The sequence below is a fragment of the Crassostrea angulata genome, chromosome 4 (assembly GCF_025612915.1).
Source record: "Crassostrea angulata isolate pt1a10 chromosome 4, ASM2561291v2, whole genome shotgun sequence".
Lineage (NCBI taxonomy): Eukaryota > Metazoa > Mollusca > Bivalvia > Ostreida > Ostreidae > Magallana > Magallana angulata.
Window position 1 is genome coordinate 26,053,859 of NC_069114.1, and position 21,737 is coordinate 26,075,595.

The window sequence follows — 21,737 nt, forward strand, 5'->3', positions numbered from 1 at the left end:
ATGATCATATAGATACATTCTTAAATTTTTTAATGCTTCTTTGCTTTTTTTTAAATTAATTTTTTTTTATTCAACTGGCAATTCTGCAATCCTGCGAAAGCCTCAAAATACTCAAATTTCCCACGAAAACTGTTAATAAGATCATAATATAAGGTAATAATCAATATATAGAATTTTTCTTATTAATACATATATGCTGCTCCAAGGTTTGGTCCAAAGACCAATATGATCCATTAGTGCATTTGCCGAAAATCTATTGAAAATAATAAAACAATACCAGTAGTTTTCCTGCATTTCATATTTATAGCAAAATGTATTCGATACAGTAAATAGAACAAAATGAATTATGACATGCAAATGTCTTACACATTCCAATAGTCACATTCTTTTCATGAACAGGATTTTGTCTTTAGTTGCCACGTAACATGTAGAGTCATAATTTTTCATAAATCTTCAGTATCAAAAGAACAAATTATCTCATCTATCCTTTCAAGTCACTTTGAACTCCCTGACTTACAAAACTAAGCTGTATTGCACAAAACACCATTGATGTACATAATTTTGTTTCAGAACAAGCACTAACTGTTACACAATTTCCTCTCTATCAGATTTCGCATAACTTTCAACGTTCTCAATTTTTCTCAGTCTCAGCAGTATCTGGTTTGGTTGCATTGGATGGCACAGTGCCGTGCTCTGGATGGAAGCTGTTTTCTGATTGGGTGTTTATTTCCATGGTTTGGTTCATGGATTCCTGGTGGTGACTTTTATCTGCATGGGTCTGGTCCTCTCCATCAGGAGTAGCTGTGTTGGGTTGGCAGGTTTCCTGGCTGGGACTACTTTGTGTCTGCATGGTTGCTGTGTGTGTTGGCTGCTCTGGTTTGGGGCTGCTGTGAGCAGTTTCTTGTTTTCTGTACATCTGGATTGGTCGTCGGAAACCTGACATAAAATAACATTTTATCAATTTTAATATTTCTTTCCAGAAAGAAAAATATATAAATTTTTATTTATAATCATTTTAAAAAGACCTTTATCATTCTAACTGTTGCAGAAATGTTCGATCTATGAACTTGCTAATTTCATTATCTTACTCAATCTAAATATCTAAACAATATAACATAATTTTTTTGAAATATAAAAAATATATACTTGTATAAAATAATAAGAACAGTGACTCTGGGAAAAGCTGCACATAACAAACACTATTCATCTCATCTTCACTTTCTTAACTAGCATAACTTGATACACATTTGAACTTGTTCAAAGAGGAATAACTCTAGCAAATAATTAGGCAACAAACCTTTAGATTTGTTGTAAGGGATGTCAATGACTTCACAAGTTGTGAATCCAACTTCCCTCGACAAAAGGTAATCAGAGAACTGGGCGGGCTTCATCTGGATGCCTTGAAATGTCTTGTGAATATCCTCCTGTTAAACAGTACAATAAAACATGGTTACAATCCTTCTTAATACTGACATATTATTATACAGTTCACAATTTTTTTTTACTACTTTTATGAGAGGATCATTAACTATTACAAATCAATACATTTTATTCATAGATGGTATGTTAACCTCGACTTATTAATACAGTTTATTATAATTTAGAGGAAAAAATCATTCTTAACCATAAGAAAACAATACAATTTTTTTATCTAACACATTATACATAAATCAAGATGAAAATTTGCCTGCAGTTAGAAAAGAGAGGTACAAAGAAGAAGAACTTACAGAAACTTTCTTTTTCTTTTTGTAGGAAGACCAGGGCTGTGGCTCCAGTATTAGTCTGCCTCCTGGACGCAGGTGCTTGAAGATTCGTCTAAAAAAGCGCTTCAATCCATTGTCTCCAAAATTCAGATGAATCCATTTTGTCAGGCTGAGAGCCATAATGACATCGTATTCCTCGTGCTGCAAATCCACTAGCTCATCACTCTCCAAAACATAGTTTTCCTGTAAAGTAGAACGTTAAAATCAATAAATTGAGCACCTTGTAATGAACGATTTGTAAAAAGATCATGTGGATATGAATGGCAAAGCTGATTGTCTGTAGCTGATTGTCTGTAAGTGAAACTGTGATTACATGATATATTTTAATATGTATAATAAACACTATTAATAGATATTCATAGGATTTAGTGGAGTTAGAACTTGAACAGATAAAACCATGCATTTTAACATGGAAACTTTACCTGCATAAATGCCACATTTGCAGGGAATGCTGGACTCTGTGAATTGTTGGACACAGCTGGGGCGGATATAGGACCATAATTCACTGGATTGGATACTGGGTACTTCTGAACATCAGTGGATTTATTGGACATGTAGTTCCGGATATTTTTCCTGGCAGCAGCAATGAGAGTGTGATCTATGTCTATTCCTACCGCCTTTCGTGGATAAAATCTCTGACCAATTGTCAACGTAATATGCCCTACATTACATCCTATGTCTAACACATCTTTTCCCTCAAACCATTCCTGTCTCATGCATCCAAGTCTATGGTCTTCTTCAGTTTCAGGATTTCGATATCCATAATATCTGTTGTAATTTCCGTAAATAAATTTTGTATTTCTGCGATTTTTCTTATGAGCTTTTTCATGTTTCTGATTTTGTTGTTTCCTATGCTTTTTTAATGGTAAAATGTCCTCAATATCCGAATGTCTGGGTGGACTTAAGGAAGTCCTTAGGATTGACCTTGACACACTTTGGGACGGCTGATGGTCTGGCCTTGCATCACTCATACTCAATGTCCTTCGACGAAAACGTCGATTACGTGGAGAAATCTGAGGTATCACAGGGGATACAATTGTATCTGGTTTTTTGAACTTCAATTTGCAAGATTCGTTCTGTGGAGAGTCATCTTGTTGGGTGGACACTGTGGGAAATGTTTCATCAATTTCTATCTTAAGAGCTTCCATAAGACCTCTTCTTTTTTCCGATTCCTTCTGTGGTGTTGGGTTTAGAGATGTGTCCTCGCTTTTTCTTTTGTGCTTGTTTCTTTTCTTTTTCTTACTAGATAAGGAATCCTCATTGCTGTCTAAATTTAGAGGGTCGTTAATGTTAATTGGGATTGTTACTTCTATGTCTTTCCTGTGGTTGGGAGTTGGAAGTGGTGAAGATTGTGGCGTTTTTTGATTAAGAAGTTTATCTATCCTCTCATCATTCAGACTATTTAAGTTCAATGGGTCATTGATATTCCCTCCCAGTAAAAACTTTGTTGGAAGCACTATGTTACTTTCTGAGCGGAACCTTTTCTTGCGATGTCCTCCATGCTGAATAGCTAAATCATTCCTGCTAGCATAACTGGGCTTTCTCTTGCGATATCCAATGTATTGGGGTCTGGACTGGCTATCTTGCTCTCTCTTATTATCATATTTGCCACCTTGTTCTTGACCCTCCGAAACAAAGTCCAATTCTGAATTAGTTTTCTCGCCGCACTGAAACTCAGCATGCTCAAACTGTGTTCTAGTTGGCGTTTTTACTTCAACACTCATGGTTTGATAAGTAGCAGTTTCACTGAATACACAACACTAAAATACAACATTTGTTTACATGGCGCACGTGTTACATGTAAACTAAACGATCATATCGCCACCTACCGGACAATTCCCGCTACGACTTCTGTACGTATGTTATCAACTGACGACGTAACTTTCCAAAACTGTTGTCACCATGTACAGGTCGGGTAGTGCCAAATGTCACCTCAAGTACCTAATAAAGTGAAAATATCTCAATAAATGCGCGTAAAATTGCAGCCGAACAAAATTTCCTTCTCCCACACTTCAGGCGTCCATCGATTGTGATTATGTCAGTGCGCATGTTAGTGCGAGGCGACTTGTGGGTAAAACGGAAGCGCTCCAATCGTCTGACGAATTTTAGACGACGGCTGCTTTGGAGTTTGGTGGTGAGAAAGAGAATCCTCAGGCTTATACAATTTGTGGATTGTCATTGCAATCTGTTGAAATACCCATCTTGATTGTATCATTATTGAGTGCATTTGAATATTTTTGGACTGCTACATTTATTTTATGAATCTTTGGAAGAAGCAAGATAGTACACTGCATAACTTTTAGCTCAGGGGGAGGGGGGGGGGGGGGGTAGACTTGGGGTATCGTTAGTGCCTTGAAGTCCATCAACTGAAATAAAGAGAAAAATTACTTTTTTAGGATCAAAGAGAACCTTTCGATGGAAGAACTGAAAAAGAAGAAAACGAGCAAGAAAGGATTTTCAGGTTTTTTTATGTTCATGATTTTAAAGTTGTAGAACATTATTTTCTAACTTGAATAGATATATACAAGGACAAGATTTACAATATTTCAGTAAATGTCACAAATGAGATTACCCAATTAAGTTTAAATGAAATTATTTTTCCCTGTATATTGTTGATGCCTGAATTAATAGTGATTTCAAGAGGACGTTTTTAATATTGATTGAAATCATTACTTTTTCAAGTCAGAGACATAAATAACAGAAATTGGCAACTGATCGAAATCTCGTGGTCCCTATTGTAAAGTGCTCCCAGTTTAAATCAGTATATCTTTCTATAATAAACGGTTATATCAAAATATATATAGCTAAAACCTATTACCAGAACATTCAAAATATTATTTATTTTCATGAGTTTAAGTCATATAAACAATATTAAAAGAGGAATTTTAGGAGGCAGTTGGCTACCCGTTGTCTGAGATTTCACCGATGTTTTGTAGCTGGCCAATATATTTTCTATATATTAATCTTATTTTTCAATTTTTTGTTTGAAAAATGTCTAAAACCTATGCATACATTAAAACAATATGCTTTTGGTATAAGATCATTATCTCAGTTTACTAAACTGCAGTTCTCAAAGTAAGGTTGGTCCTGTACCATTTTTCAACAACAAAACATGCTAATGGCGGAGTTGCGAATCTCTGTTATTTATGTCTCTGTTCAAGCTTATTATTTTCAATTAATAATCAAATGGTTAAGGAGTAAATATTCATTATTACATGTATGTGATTCTTTGGTAGCTCCAGTAAAATGTGCGACTGCAGATCCATCTTTGGAGCCACCAACGGCAAAGAAAACAAAAATCATTACAGAGGTTCGTACACTGTTTGATTCTAAGAAATATAATATCGGTAAGCACTTCAATTAAGCTCTAATGACAATGCCTGCCCAGGTGAAGAGATGATCCAAACTACTGCTCCTTTTGATGTAGGGTGATTTAACCATGCATCGGACACATACCTTGGATCGGACAACTTTGTTTATAAATATACAAATATATATGTGCATGCGCTCATGTGTTGTTTAGTATATTCCTGAATTAGAACAAATGAACTTTATCATTATTAAGAATTTGACAGTCACATTGTCAAAGAAATAGCAATATAGACATCGTAAAATGACATCAAATACGCCATTATTGAAAATTTAGTTACGAAGATTTTACACTAGAGCATTATTTGAATGTTGTGCGTTTGATTGTGAATTAGTGAAAATGCACTCTCTGCCTAAAATAATTAGAAAGAAGTAAGTTTTGAAACAAAATTTGATTAAAATAAGTCCAAGAAATTTGAACAATTAATGTCAAGGTCATTATTGCACCATATGTTCATTTCACCATGGATCGGACAAAAATTAACCATGCATCGGACAGTTTTCACTGCATGATTTCTTCTAATAATATGGAGATTATGTGCCCATTCCTTGTGATATACTTTAAATGTGAAGTAAAATAAAAATTTAAAAAATAATTGATACAAACATTTTTCTCAAACCACTTAAAAATCGAGTTTTACGGACACACCCTTTTTAGTCCAAAGTTCCTGTAGGAACTGGCACGATAAAGAACCCCTTATGATAAATATTCCTTTAAACAGAAGCACTAGTCTAAATTCCTACATGTAGATTTAAGGACTTACATTAAAAGAAATATGAATTGCAATTGAATAAATTAATATTTCCGAACCTTTGTATTTTTGCATTAAAACCAGAAAATGTTGTTATTTTTAATCTCTACTGCACTGCTCTAGCTGTCCGATGCTTGGTAAATATTGTCCGATCCATGGTGAAATAGTTCAACGCTTCATTAATTTGCTTTATTTTCTACATTTTTAACAATTTCACAATTTTTTCTCCAATAATTAAGCAAGGGGAAAACCTGCAACTTTTAAAACAAGTTTTATTTATATTTGGACGATATTTGATGCGTGAACAAAGGGAAAAATCCAAAGGTGTCCGATGCATGGTAAAATCACCCTACTGAATAAATATATGTAAATTGCATGATTGCTACCAATGGAATATTACATTCTTGTGAGAACAAGTAAACATATATATTTTCAAATCTTCATGCATAAAATTAAGGTAAATGAAATGGGATAGTGTGTATTATATACATATAGGGTCAGTACTGTCACACTCCTACTATCACTAGCTAGTGGGTTAACCCTTTATCTCAGTCAGTAGAGTATATTAACCATAGATGCTTGTTTCATACAGTAGGCTACAATAAAGAAGCCTATAAGGTTACTGTTATTAATTATAAAACAGGTTAGTAATACTGTATATAGCAGGACAAGCGTCTGTAGATGCAACTAATGATTAACAAATTTTTCCTAATAGTCTAGCTGTCCCAAGTTATTGCTTCCATCACTTTTTGTTAAGTTTTAACTAAAATGAACATACCTGTCAATGAAATACAATTCAAATCGATAAAAGGGAAAAAAATCCAAGATTTCTTCATTGAAACATCATCTGTCTATACCAAACAATTTCACATGAACAATTAAAACAAACATCATACGGAGATTCAAAATGGAAAATGTTTACATCTTTTTTCTATTCGAAAGTACTCTGGACACCTCTCACATTTTTTAACGTCATCATCCAGGGTGCTTAATATTGTTTGCAATGCAAAATCCTTGAAGACTTTCTATTTTTGGCTGTTTATTGAAACAGAAAATATGGACTTTTTTCCTTCTAGAGAATGGTTGTAGTTTAGACACAAATGTATTATCAAGATTATCAAGATCTTACACAAAAACTGGTGGAAGCAGAAACCAGGGACAGAGTTCAATCAATCAATCAATTTAAAATATACAGGAGTGTAGAAATCATAAATATTAAAAAAAAAAAAAAACCAGATGAAAAATGTACTGGTACTTAATTTTTATTCAATTATTTTTTATCATGTTGATGCATTCATTTGGTAAACCACTCTAATTTCTTAGTTTATCATAATAATACACATATATACCTGGGTGTAATAAGATGTATGCAAGTTCCTTAAAATTATTGTTAAACTTGAATCACCTGATGATATTAGTCAGAAAAGAATGAAAATTCTAAACAAGGATCTTTTTTTTTCTCAAATTTTCATACACTTTTCCATGATATAAATTTAAACTTTTGGTGTATTTTCATATTCTTCTACAGTTATTGCCGAGATCAAAGAGATGCAGCGGACATTATTCTCCAATATACCACGAACGTCGTCTGTAAATTATCAGATCAGAAATACCTATTTGTCTCACACTGATCATGAAAATACAACTTCAAATCGTAAAAAGTTTTAAAACCATGTCAATTTCACGTGTTAGTTCCAGTCAAAACGATGTGTATTGCCTCAAATGTTTATTTTTAAGAGATCAATGCGGCTGTTCCTAGGACCTCCTTAGCACATTTTCACTGCCTGTGTTTACATAAAATTTATATAATGTGTAGTAGTAATAAATCTTATTAAATTGCCCTTAAAATATTAGGAATAAAACTCAAAAGATATTTTATAAATAAGTGAAGATCGAGTATTAAAATTCCCAAGAAAAAATTCTGTCGTCTGCATGTGATTGAATCTTTGATCGTTACACATGTAGATATTACTAACATAACCGATGGGGTTACACGGAACAGCCGTATTCTCCTAAATAATGCATTTCCCCCTACAACAAGTAATGTCGCGAGGGGATGCCCCGCTTTGCGGTGCCCTTGTTTTTATTATTAATTTTCATTTATTATGGAGCAATGTTTTATCCCAAAGAGACTCGATAAGAAATAAGTTAAGGAAAAGGTTATACAGAAGCAAAAACGAAATTTTAGGGCAATTACTTCATAACTAAATATGGTGATGTAACTTGATGAAAGTTAAATTGTATAGTACTAAGTACTTATTTTAATGATATAGCCATGAAATACTATCGTAGACTAATTATGAGAAGTTACTGTTCTAGTACATATATATATATAGATGTTGTAATGTATTCATAGCAAGAAGTATCAACGAATGATAACCTGAAAAATTCTGATGAAACAACGAAGAAAAAACCTCACAAAGAGAAAAATCAAACAGTTGGTGTAAAGAAGAATGAAAAAAGTAAACCTGACAGATCTTTGGAGAAGAAGGGAAAAAAGAAAAAGGTGCTAAAAGTTCATGAGCACCAAAATAAGGAAGAAGTACGTAGTACCAGTGTATGTGTATATACATTTTACATCTTAATTTAGTATAAATATTCAAAAATGAAGGAAAATATTGTTTATATCACGTAATTGTTTTTAAAGACAATTATATATAATTAACGACTTAAGCTCCGGCCAGTATGAATTTATTTGAAAATAAATGCTAAAGTAATAAAATAAATTATTTTTAGCAAGTTTTAAGTATTTAAATAATTGGATGTATATGAGCCACATCTGCACATGCATTCAGAAGAGGGGGAAAGAATGAAGTGTATATTAGCAGTATATTTTGATTAATCATGTAGACATCTGCCATCATCACAACTGAGAACAAAATCACAGAAGAATCACAGAAAAACTGTGACAATTCTGTGGAACAGAAAGAAGAAAATGAACAAGTTCAAGATTCAGATCTCAGGAAAGAAGAAGCAAACACAGAGCCAAGTGAACAAGAGAACCAAAGTTCCCTACATACAGAACATGAGGAAAAGGACAGAAGCACTACCGTTTCAGAACAAAAGCATGTTCAAGAGGTTGAAACTTCTCCAAAAAGGACAGTGGATGATTCAAAGAATGCTTCAGCTCAGGTAGACTTACTGAACTGGGTCATATATATATACTGTTCTTTAAAAAAACAGTAGGAAAATTGAAAGATGAATAGAGTGATACATGTATGTATATTAAATGAATGCCTTGTTTGTAGACAAAAAGTAAGGCTAAGAGACCTCCCCTACCTGTCCGCTCTCTTAGTGATGAAGAGTATGAAGAGATCTTCAAGAATGCTATTAGAAGAGTTATGGATACACCCATTGATGAATGTATGACTTTTGATTACAAATGCTGTACATAATGTATTTTTTTAAAACTCACTAAGTGAGTATTCATTAAGTGTTTGCAAACTAATTGTATAACTAATAAGGTTATAAGAACTGAACAACACAGATATCTAGTACCCAAAGGGGCTGGGTTTTGAACCAGCACCTGTTTTGGTAAAAGCTATAAAATACATATTAATTAACTATGAACCACATGCACATTACTGTTACTGCTTAAACTTTGTTCAATAAGATTCTGTATTTGATTGGTTTAGGAATTTTAATAAGCCCTAATTTAAGCTGTTATGAAAAATTCATTTTTTTTTTCTGTAGTGATGGTATCTCTCCAAAGAAAAGATTGTAATAAGGAACATGCATGTACCTTACTTTCTGATAATCAGATAAAAGGTTGTGAACAGTCGTCAAATCAGAAGAAAATTCAAAAGCCTAAGAAGCTGCCCAAAATGAAGCCAGTGAAGAGTACAGGTAGTAGTAGTTCAACAGATGTTCAAGAAATGGAGCCCAATGTGGAGAAACCAATGCCAAATGAGACTGCTAGAATCTTACAAGATAGTACGAAGAATAATACAGAATCTGATAGTAAATGTTCATTAAAAACTATAACTGCTTTTGATATAACGAAAGACACACTTGAACCAGAGGAAAATAAGGAAAATGCTAAAGTTGCACTTGAACCAGAGAAAATTAAGAAAAATGTTACAGGCACATTGGAACCAGACGAAAATAAGGAAAATGTAGCAAATAAAGTGACGAAGAAAAATTCAATGAAGGAAAAGAAATTCAAAACACCAAACACTAAAAAGTAATATTTTTTTGTGAATTTATCATCCAATCATTCATCATTCAATCAATTCATTTTTATATCCTGCTCGAATGGAGAGGGAGGTATACTGTTTTACCTTGTGTGTCTGTCAGTCTGTCCATAGCAAATTTTCGTCAAAGACCTCAACATCCTCTTAAATGACGACTGTTTATTATTAGCCCAAATTTTAATTTCTTTAACAAATTTTTGTCGAAGATTTCTCAGCAACTATTAATGGCAGCTGCTAGAAATTCTAACAAACTCTATTCGTTTATAGGCAGGCCATATGATTGGATTCATTTTTGTAATAATTTGACGTCAACTTCCTGTTAAATGACAACTTTGCTTATTATGTATATTCATATTCACATCCGAGAGGGCCAAGTATCACTATAGTGAGCATTGGCTCACAGATATCTTGCTGTTTCTGTTTTGATTTAGAAACTTTGGATTTTCATGATAAAAATATATTTCTTTTCAGAGGTTTTACTGGGGCCAAAAAACAAAGTAAAACTGCTGTAACTCCATACAAAGTGAAAATAGGATCACCACATCTTCAGACAAAGAAGGAGAAGAAGCAAAAAAGTAGGCTAAAACAACAGAATGATAATGTTCACAGTATGTCTATACACCTGAAGCTATAATCCTAAACTCTCACAATTATGTTACCCAAGAAGATAAAAATAACAGATTATTAATGAATTGAGTCCAAACATTTAATTTGCAATTACTGTAGAAGTACATATATATTTTCGTTGGGTTTTTGTTTTGTTTTGAAACCAATTAAAATTTCGTTGGCATTAAATTTCGTCATTTTGTAATCTCTAAAATTTGACATATATTAACTCTGTATTTATTAATACTAGGGTTGAAAATTCGTCATGGATTTAATTTCGTTGGTTTATACCGCCAATGAAAATAATGAAATTAAATCCTCAACGAATATTTCTGCTTGTCGTTTCATTAAAGTTTAATTTAATTTTTCTAGACTATTACTTTACTTTGCACTTTTGTTCTGTAATTCAAGTGATTGAAGTATTTCACACAAACACAGTATAATGCTCAATGACACAGTTATTCACTCTTGTTTATTTACTTGAAGAAACAATGTCCACAAAAACAGTGAAGAAAAATTAAAAAGAAAGAATGATAGACAAAATGGCATGACTTTTTAAAAAGTCAAAAACCTCAATATACTTGAAAATTTACTTGTTTATCATTGGAAGTAAAATTTTCATTTCATTATTGTACATGTATGTGAATATGAAAATACATGCATGTAAGTAACACAATTTGTAGACAATTTAATTTTCTTTTACGCATGTTAAGATTCATGCAACCAATATTGGCTTACAATGTCATGCAAAACAGTAATACTATTAGGGCTTGACAGATTTTATACTTTTGCTGTTAAAATTTGATGTTTTGATCATGTTCCTTAAATTAACTTAGCTAATGTTTTAGTTTACTTGCCATTTTCTGGACTTTAATGCAAATCTTAAAATTTCTTAATCAGAAAAGAAATCGGAAGACAAAATTGATCGTAAAAGAAAAATGATGGATCGAGACTTGCTCCAGTATGGTAAGTACTTTGTAAATATTTGTAACATCATCCTAAATAAAAGATATTAAGGTCATAAAAAGGTGGCACAAAACACCAAAATTTCAGTTTTTGGATCCATATGATTTAGTATCTTGAGAAATATGATTTCACAATTTCGAAGACTTGTATACATAATTATACATTGTATATGATCGTAATTAAATTGATAACATGATTGTATAAATTGTTGTATTTTTTTAAGAGAGTGATAAAATTGTTTCCATTTAAAAATAACTTAGAGCTTTATAAAATTTGCTGCTTTTACATACATCATATACAGGTACATATGCCAAGGTGAATCAGATTACAGTAATAGTAATATGGATAAAAGGGAGAGGGCATGATTATAAAGTTTTGGAACTTGTGCCCAATCCCACTGTGTTTATACAAAAAAAAAATTATGTTCAAACCAACAGTAATAAATTTTTATTGAAGTAAAAAGTTTGAAAGTATGGCAAGTCTTAGAAAAATGACATGTGACTTATACAAAATAGGTATCTAACTATTACATTGTTAAAGGAAATTAAAATAATTTTAATTTGCAAACCTTAAAGTATTATTAAGTATATTGTGTATAGTTTAAATGACGTGTTTCTTCATTGCATTTGGATGACACAGGTCATGAAGATATTTCCAAGCAAACAAGATTTGTGCTGTATTATTGTTGAAAAATGATACCATACCCGGTAATTAAGAAAGGATGAATTATCTTCATTGACATATTGTTTGATAGGAACTTGGGTGCAATGTTGTAACAGTTCATGTAAGAAGTGGAGGTACCTGTCTGATGTCAATGATCCGTCAGAGCTTCCTGATGACTGGTTCTGTACCATGAACAAAGGTTTCTATAAAATAATATAAACTACATGAGATTTATAAGGCTATCATTTAAAAAAAAAAATAAAACAAAAAAAACCTACATGTACAGACCCCAGCAAGTTTTACATTTGAAACTCAAAATTTATTTTGACAGCACTTTTAGTCTTGTATATGAACTTACTGGATGTCTAAACTCTTATATTTTGTGTTTGCAGACCAAGATTACAATGAGTGTGACAAAGCTGAGCAAGAGTACAATGAAGAAGAGCACATTTATACCAACTACACCGAGGGAACTGTGGTGTGGGCCAGAATGTCAGGATTCCCATGGCAAGTGCTATGTGTATATAAAGGACCAATTTAAAAAAAAATAGTTTGCCCTCCCCTTGCTCAGTATTTAAACTTTTGATTAAAAAGTCATGCTGGTATAGGGAATTAAATTATAATTACTGTTCAGAATTTTTGCAAAAGTGATGATTTTAAAAGAAAATAGTCAGAGCTCGTACTAGATGGGACTGGTTAAAAACTTCGAGATATCCCAGAATTTGAGATATCAAGGGTAGAATACTTATAGTTTAAGTGGTTGGGACTTACAAATCACTTCGACATATCCATTGTATTTGAGATATCAGTGTTTGAGATACCGAAGTTCAACTGTATATCTATGTATTATTACATGTAATAAAAAATTATCTTTTTTGTCAGTTAATTGGGAGAGGGGAAACAAACAATTTTTACGGCCTTTGACAAATTAAATGTATACCTAGCCCAGCTCAACATATAGGCCTGTTAAAGGGCAGAGTTGTCTTTCTTGGCTTTCTGTGATACCAAACGTAAAGACTGCAATATAGATCACCTGTGTTACTTGGCCATTCCAGAATGAGCCTTGCATGCTAATATAATATTCCCTGATAGGTCTCTGTATGGGCTAAGGTACTGTGGATACCCATAAGACCTGTGTCCTCTTGTATATTTAATGAGTATAGAATTGTATTAAACTTTTCAGATTATTCAATGAATGCTTAAATATATTCACTATTGAATATTAGTGTTTGATCTTGATGTGATTGAAACATATTTTAAATTGGGTTTGCATATTGTTCAAAAGAATCTTTTCTGGTAAACTGTTTAATCTGTTTTATAAAAAAAAAATTGAAAATCTGAAAAATTGAATAATACTTATGATTTAGAATGCAATTGTTGTGATCATTTAAATATGTTTTGATCCTAAAATTGGAATAGGTGGCCTGCCATGATTGAGATGGATCCAGACACTGAGTACTTTTTTGAGCTAGCGAATTCAGAGACAATGTTCCCTGTAAGTATAAATTGTACATTATATTTTGGTCAATAGCTCAATTGTATATATTTCCTGCCAGGTATAATTCAAGTTATTTCTTTGAACTTTTGCTTCAAAATTTGAAATATATACTCTTGATGTTTAGTAGTTGTACCGCATACAGGCACAAAATTTTATTTTGAACCCCAGAAAAATGTTAACAATATGGACATTTTTAATGCATTAGATCACAGGCACCTTACAGTATATATTAATTTTTCTCATGATGTTAAACAGGTAACCCCCAAATCTAATAATACACAAGGGAGTATTATTGGGTAGAGAGTATATATTTTTCATTATGAGAATAATATAAATTACCAGTATATCATGTGCCTGTGCATTAAATTTATCAAGTTTTATTAAACCTCAAGAGATTAAAAAAATCTGTAAAGGATATTACCGGTTAGGTGTTTTTCTTTATTTGTGCCAATATGTAACATATACATGTATGTATATGGTACATGTAGGTATAGTGTCCTTTGTTTTGAATGTGTGGATTGTTACAGAGTCATTATCATGTGGTATTCTTTGATGAGAGAGTGTCTAGAGCATGGGTTAGATCTTCATGCATCCAGCCATTTATTGGAAAAGAAAATCTAAATTGTTTAACAGCACCTGTAAGTATCTTTTTTTCATCGCAAGTTTTTGACAATGTCAACTTGGGTTGCTGCAGATTGAGAAAATTGATACCAGTAAATGAAAATTTCAACACTATATAGATTAACCATAAAGCAAATATTGAGATTTTGTTGATATATATATAATTGATAGATTTTGATAGAATATTATGTTTTATTTTCATAGAAAACATTGACTATATAAAGTAAAGTAGAACAATTTGAAAAAATGTTGCATCATAATTCATTTGACAAAACTTGCATTACTTAATGTCAGATTAATGCTTGTATCCCACATTAATTGCTAAAAATAAACACAAATTTATAGAAGAAGAGCAAGATTCCAAGCTACAAGTCAGAGATAGCTGCTGCCAAAGCCAAAGCTTGCAGTGCTTTACAACTAGATCTTCAGGTTTAGTAGAGTTAAATTTCAATTTCATCATTAAAATGTTTATCCAACATGATGTATTCTGATAAATCTTAATACAATTTAATTATGCTTTATTCATTTTCAGGAGAGGCTCAATTCCTTCAGTTTCTGTCAAAGATATAAAGGCAAATGGGGAAAAGATGAATCTGTTTCAAAAGACCATGGTATGTTTGTATATTGAACTATAGTGTTTCTTGGAAACTTGTAAGACATTAAGAAGCTAATAATGAATAACAAGAATTTTTGATATTACAAGTAAGTGTTACAATGTACATTACAAAAATGTTTTCAACAAATGAATCCATTTACACTGGATAAATATCAATTTGGAGAAAAGCAATAGATATTTTGAGCTCAATACTGTTGAGTTTTAAATCTATGTTTATTTCTATAATAATGACAATAACAAATTAGGAACAAATATGATAAAGATAAACTTGCTTGTACATTGTAGAGAACAAACCTTCAAAACCGAAGCACGCAAAGAGATCTCGGAAAGTAGCCAGCCAAACAAAAGTGGAAGTGGTGGATGATACTACTGTGGATGACCTTCTGAACAACCCTAGCTCTCTCCTCAGTAGTCTTGATGATGTGTTGGACAGTCTGGAGAGTTTCACTGATGGTAAGAATGAAAAAGATCAAAGAAAATAGTATTCCTTCATCATCATTGAAAGTTTAGAAACTTAAAAATTTTCAATATCTTTTTAACTACAATGTAGACCTCACTAGTTGGAGTTAAGAATTTTATTTAAGAAAATTCACTTGAGTACTGTTACTAGGATGCGTGATGTAGACCATGATTCTCTTGTCTTATATCATGTTTATGAAGAATGGTACATGAAAGAGTTTTTTAAAAGTGGTTTTTTTTTTTTTTGGGGGGGGGGGGGGGGGGGTCACCTTCTCAGTAGTTGATGAACTGAAAGATAAAACAATTACATCACATATTAGATTGTTGTTTATTTTAATCAAGACTTGCTCCATAAATGCGTACTAGCTACTTGAGTAAAAAAATTAATATTAGATCCAGTGATACTCATAATGGACTGGTATATAGGTGCCCAAAAACTTTTTGATTCTTTTCATATGAGTGTATAATTTTACACTTCTTTTACAGACTCAGACTTTGTACTGTCAGGAGATGAAGAGATAAAGGAAGATGATGGGAAGGAGGAGGAGGAGGAAAACATGGGTAAAACTTTCAACACATTCTTCAAAGACCTTATATTGAATTACAAGAAGCAGAAAGTTTATTGACAAGGAAAAATAATGAGCAAAATTTATTCACCAAATCACTATCACTGAAAAATTTTATCGGTGTTAATTAAACAATTAATAAACTTGTATATAAAATGCCTTTATTCATAACTGGTTCTTAATATTTTCAATCAGAAGTTGGTCTTGGTTATTTAATACATGTATTTGTTCGATTTAGATATCTGTATCCAGACATTTCACTAATTAGCAGTTACAAGCAGAAATTTATCACTGTGAATTACATAGTCAGAGTTTAAATGTTGCATTATACAGCCACTTATTTGTTTGCAAGTCAAGCTTAAAGTTGATTGTGTAACAAGGCAAATTTACCTTATATTAAATTGGGTAATTACAAGATTATCTTTGAAAAACCGTTTGATTGACTGATTTCTCTTACGACTCAGACTGTTTCATTATTATGAGCATCAAAATTTTCTAAATACAGTCGTTTACATATCTTTTATGTTTAATCAGAGTAGTTTCAATATTTTTTTCTGCAGCTTAGGAAAAAAAGTTGAAACACTGAGTCAAGGAAGGGCAAACACATTTTTGTAGAGGTGGCCTAATCTGTTGTTTTCTTGACTATGTATCCGTCTCAAAATTATAAATAGGTAGAGAGTTCAGAAAAAGCAAGAGATTGTTGATTAAGATAGTAAAAATGAATGTTTCTAGAGTAATCTAATTTGGATTCATGCATGAATAACTTCTAAATAGTGATTGTCCCATCTGACAAGTGGGTTTTTATATGCCCATTACATGTATGTACAGTGCATGTCTCATTGTTATACATTTTAACAATTCAGAAAAAAACTTATAATGCCATATGTTTTTGTATAGATTATTAAATAGTATACATTTACAACTTACAAGAATATTTTATTTTTAATATATGACTCAATCAATGCAGTTATAGTTAAAGTTTCGAAAATGATTGGAAAAGGTTTTAAATGTATATTAACTTTTTTGATCATTTAAATTGTTTTCAGGAACTTTGCAAAAGGAGATAACCAGACACAAGGAACACACCATTACCAATAAAAAATTGAGGAGTAGAAGCGCTATAAAGGCAGAGAAGCAAGACCAAGGGGGTTCTGAGCTGGAGCCTGACATAAAAAATAGTGACACACAACATGCTTCATGCAATGTAACAAAGTCTCCACTGAATAAAGTCACTAAATCAAGCACAGCATTGAACAGTGAAGACAACACAGAGCTTTCTGAATTAAGTGAGACAGACAGTGAATCAGACTTTCAAAATGAACAGGATGTAGAAAAGGAGACTTCTGGTAACTTCAGTATTAGCACTGGAGCCAACAGACAGCTCAAACTGGATCCAGATGTGTTTACAATGGAAATGTATTCTAAGGAGGAGAGCCAGGAGGAAAAGTGTATTGATTCGTCACGGAATGTGGTCAGTGAGGAGATTGAAACACAGGAACCAAAAGATGAAACTTCACAGGTAGCATCAAAATCAGTCCTGCAGAAAGAACAGAGACCAAAGAATAAATTCAGTGCCAAGCTAAAGAAAAGTCCCATCAACATTGATCTTGCAAGAGAAATTGTTTGTTCTCCAAAAAGTGATTCAGCTAAGTCAGTTGATCTAGATACTGATGATTTACCAGATCAAGGAATAAAGCAGGAGACAGATATTAAAGAGGAAGAGTTGTTCTTCAATCCGGAGAGTGATCCCCAGGAGCAAGCTGTGCCAAATGCTGAAAGCGACTTCAGACAAGCAGAGGACCTAGATCTTGAACTAAGTCTTGACTTTGACACCATCCCCAAACATGAGCCAGTGATATCAGTCTCTGCTGGGATTCAGGCTGTGAATGAAGCCGATGAGGACTCGGATCCTTTTGAATTAATTGAAGAATGATTTATTTGGACATGAAAGAAGTATTATTATGATGTTGAGCTATGTTGTTCTATACTTTCAGGTTCTATTTAACTCTTAAGTTATATATTAGAACTGGTCTTAAGCAAAAATCTGTGATAGTTGTTAATGTTAATTCAGTGTTGTCATTGATTTGTTGTTGATTAAATACTTTGCAATTTCAAAGGTGTGCATGCTACTTTGTTGTTTTAACCACCTGAATCACTCATGCTGACACCGTTTGTCATGCATATGGGTTCATAATAATTTGCTCCTGGGACTAGAAGTAAAGTTTAGACATTTCTGTTTTCTCACAAACTATGGGGTTTGCAGAAAATTTTCATCAAATTTGACAAGCATTTTAAGTAGGGGGACATAGATTGTTTAATTTAGAAATTCCAACCTATTTAATTTTTATTTTTAAAAAAAATCCTTTTCGATTCCGTAGTATTTAGCAGACAAGCTAAGAACAGGTTAATATGATGAACATCAAAGCATCTACAAGCATACTGAGATTCAAACCTCCATAGCTAGGGGTTCTGGTATTGGGGGATGCTCCATTTCTAATTGGATACATTCAAATTGCACCCATTCTATATATCCAGGGTAAGGGATAGTGTTAATTAATGGGGGCACCTCAACTGCAAAACAGTTACAACCAAAAAACATTTATTAACCTCCAATTTTCAGTCATGTCAGTTTCTAAAGAGCTATGAATTAATAATCAATTAATCATCTCCGTAAGAAAAAGAGGGAACCATACTTAGTGAATGTAAATATTTCAGGAATGAACTCGATATACAACCTTGGTTATACGAGTATAATCCGCGGATTTAAAAAAAAAAAAACCGTAAAATACCCCAACCTAGGTTATACGAGAATAACTTGGACAGATATTGAGTTCATTCCTCTTCATTCTTTTCTGTTAAATCTAGTAAAATGTACAAATTGGACGCGTTTTACTTTTAGAAAATGATATTAATTTGTTCAAAATTCAAACGTTCATGTAACGTCAAGTGGATTAGTAAGTTTTTGACGGTGTATTTTGAATGGAAACCAGGTTATACAAAAATTGAATTTTTTCCTATCCAATCAAATGCCACGTTACAATCAGATTTAATTTTTTTGTATTCGGATGAGGAGATACCTGTACTCTGCATTTATATTAAATGTGGATGCTAAGTAAAAGGGCGTCAAAAACAATTGGTAATAGTACTATCGATTGAAATTCTTTCACCCACGCACCTTTTCAGAAGGACCAACTTTACAATCTATGTGTATTTACTCTAATTTATCTCACGATGCGACTTATAACAAGGGAACAAAATTAATGATGGTGTGGGAACATGGATGTTTATATGCACAGTCATACAATTTATGTCTCCTTTCGCCCACACCATGGGTCATACGCTGCAGAAGATATTTGCATTTATTATACTTTCATGTTGAATACTGAAATCTGATTGGTTTAGACGCAGTTGGTAATCCGTTCTATTACCCTCAGCGTTAGCAACACACTTGGCAACGGGTAAGACAACAAATTGTTACATGCGCTTAAATTATGCGCGTACGTTTCGCAGTAGAATTCACTTCTTTTCTATATAAAACAGTAAAATGTTCTTTAAAATTAAGACATTCAGTATAATAATATAAAGAGTGCCTGTTATGGAAGGGTAACTGTTGAAATTGACATCCCTCGAAAACCATTGTCAACCTCCGCTTCGCGTCGGTTGACAATGGTTGTCTCGGGGTGTCAATTTCAACAGTTACCCTTCCAAACAGGCACTATTTATATAATGTACACCTTAATGATAGAAGGAATCAAATTGTTTATAGATAAAAGAATGAAAAAAAAAAAATCTTTTTCTTTTTAGTAAAATTCATACTAATTTATAAACGATATCAACTAGAATTCCTTACATATCATTTCAAGATTGGTTTTTGTGCCTTTAAGCTTTAAAAATTCCTCTCACCTGATGACCGATTCAAAAATGTTACAGTTACAATAAAAACCATTCGAACACCGCGAATTAATGTACAATACTTAATGTGGCAGAATTTTCAATGGAACGAATTCAACTTTTTTATCCAATGCTTTTAAATATACTGTGTGATATAAAACAAGAAATCTCTCTCTCTCTCTTTCTCTCTCTCTCTCTCTCTCTCTCTCTCTCTCTCTCTCTCTCTCATAATTGGGATAGAGGGGGGGGGGGGAGTCAACTATAGCTGATTTCAACAGGAAAAAGAACCGCCAATTACTTTCAAAATACCTTCCAAAAAACTTGTGATGGGGTATTTGTTTACCCAGACAGAAGTGTATCCCTTCTCCCGCTGATAAGAGCAATAGTGTTCCAATAAAGCCTTTCATCTACCTCGATATTGTAGCTAAACCTTGAAATCAATATAAATTGAGATCGTTCATTTCGCTTTGGGTTTTCTACCATTGACCCGTAAACCGTTATATTGGATATCCCCAATCTAAATGATCAGCCCCAGACGTTACAATCATCTCCTCAAAGGCGACAGTTCCCAATCTACTTTTCAAATGCATCATTTATTTCTGTTGTAACCAATGGAGGGATATTAAATTTTATGGTTAATATTTCTATGTTATGTAGAAGTGATTTTTGTAAATTATTAGAGACCTTGTCGCATTATGTAGTTTTAAGTCATGCTGTTTTCAAAACCTTTTAACAGTATAGGGACACTTGTTTGGCATGTCACCTAAAACTACGTCTCGTCCGTTGGAATGCTTTGCTTAAACTTGGACACCAAGATAAGATTTTGGAATTTATGAACAAATATCATTTACGTGGAGTAAATCAAACACTTGTCGAGCAAATTGTTCAAGGGCTGTTCAAACACTCCGACTAAAAACTGGTATCGGTTTCCTTCGGGTGAAAGTGTAGCTCGGGTCCTTGTGAGTTTGCACCACTGAAGCGAATGACGGGGTGTCGTGTTAAACAAAGAAACTGTCAAATCCAGACATACCTGTTACCTCAGCCCAGTCAGCAGGATTTTGTCAGATCTCGCTGCATTCAGTATGTGCGAACACTCGTATGCATGCTGTCCTAATTTGCAGAATCTATTTTGTTCGGTTGAAAAGACGGAAATTCTTATGGGTGGCAGGCTGATCATCGGGGACATTATCATATTATCACCTACAAACTTTTGTTGAACAAGTCTCTCTTTCCCTTCTTAATTTCCTTTCTTTCTGTCTATCTCTGTCGGCGTCTTTCTCCAGGTCTCTTTTACCCTTATCTATTTCTTTCTTTCCTTTCTGTCTATCTATCCGTCGACGTCTCTCTCTAAGTCTCTCTTTCCCTTTCTCTCTGTTTTCGAATTTCGCATCTGTGTACATATACATGTAGTTCCACCGATAATGAGAAAAACAACCCGCAACAAAGTTATTTTTTTACCTGTCGAAAATATTTGAATACCAATTGGAGGTCGTTCCGAGAATCTTTACGACAATACAAGGACTTTGTGAAGATAACGTTAAATGAGTCTACATGTAAAACATTTATAATATATATTTGGAATTTGCTATTAAATGGTCAAAATTGAAACTCCGGTATACCATGTTGTTCATGTAAGTGTAGTATGGTTATTATTTTCATTCCTTGGTCCATATATAGTAGTTAAAAAAAAAAAATCTTATTCTATAGATCAAAGTTCATACCATCCAAACAGATCTATCTACCCAACTAGGCACTGCCAACAGATAGTCACCTG

The 21,737-nt window shown here is 32.9% G+C and overlaps 2 protein-coding genes across 3 annotated transcripts; one reads left to right on the forward strand and one right to left on the reverse strand.

Moving 5' to 3' along the window:
* Positions 1 to 279: 279 nt before the first annotated feature.
* LOC128181298 (7SK snRNA methylphosphate capping enzyme-like) lies at positions 280 to 3,823 on the reverse strand. Its single transcript, XM_052849653.1, has 4 exons — positions 2,186 to 3,823; positions 1,728 to 1,946; positions 1,298 to 1,424; positions 280 to 936 (listed from the first exon to the last, which is right to left on the reverse strand). The coding sequence occupies exons 1-4, from the start codon at positions 3,485 to 3,487 to the stop codon at positions 632 to 634; spliced, it is 1,953 nt and encodes a 650-aa protein (XP_052705613.1). The 5' UTR covers positions 3,488 to 3,823; the 3' UTR covers positions 280 to 631.
* Positions 1,990 to 18,182, forward strand: LOC128181297 (uncharacterized). Of its 2 annotated transcripts, none has more exons than XM_052849651.1 (18): positions 1,990 to 2,056; positions 4,160 to 4,224; positions 5,000 to 5,073; positions 8,241 to 8,426; positions 8,735 to 9,016; positions 9,133 to 9,247; positions 9,578 to 10,067; positions 10,549 to 10,685; positions 11,584 to 11,649; positions 12,404 to 12,511; positions 12,705 to 12,819; positions 13,732 to 13,807; positions 14,338 to 14,448; positions 14,777 to 14,860; positions 14,964 to 15,042; positions 15,333 to 15,500; positions 15,993 to 16,067; positions 17,119 to 18,182. In XM_052849651.1, exons 2-18 carry the CDS (start codon positions 4,179 to 4,181, stop codon positions 18,003 to 18,005), a joined length of 3,099 nt encoding a protein of 1,032 aa, XP_052705611.1. In that variant the 5' UTR covers positions 1,990 to 2,056; positions 4,160 to 4,178; the 3' UTR covers positions 18,006 to 18,182. The 2 variants fall into 2 exon arrangements, with proteins under 2 accessions (XP_052705611.1, XP_052705610.1); XM_052849650.1 differs by lacking the exon at positions 1,990 to 2,056 and adding an exon at positions 3,841 to 3,897.
* Positions 18,183 to 21,737: the final 3,555 nt, after the last annotated feature.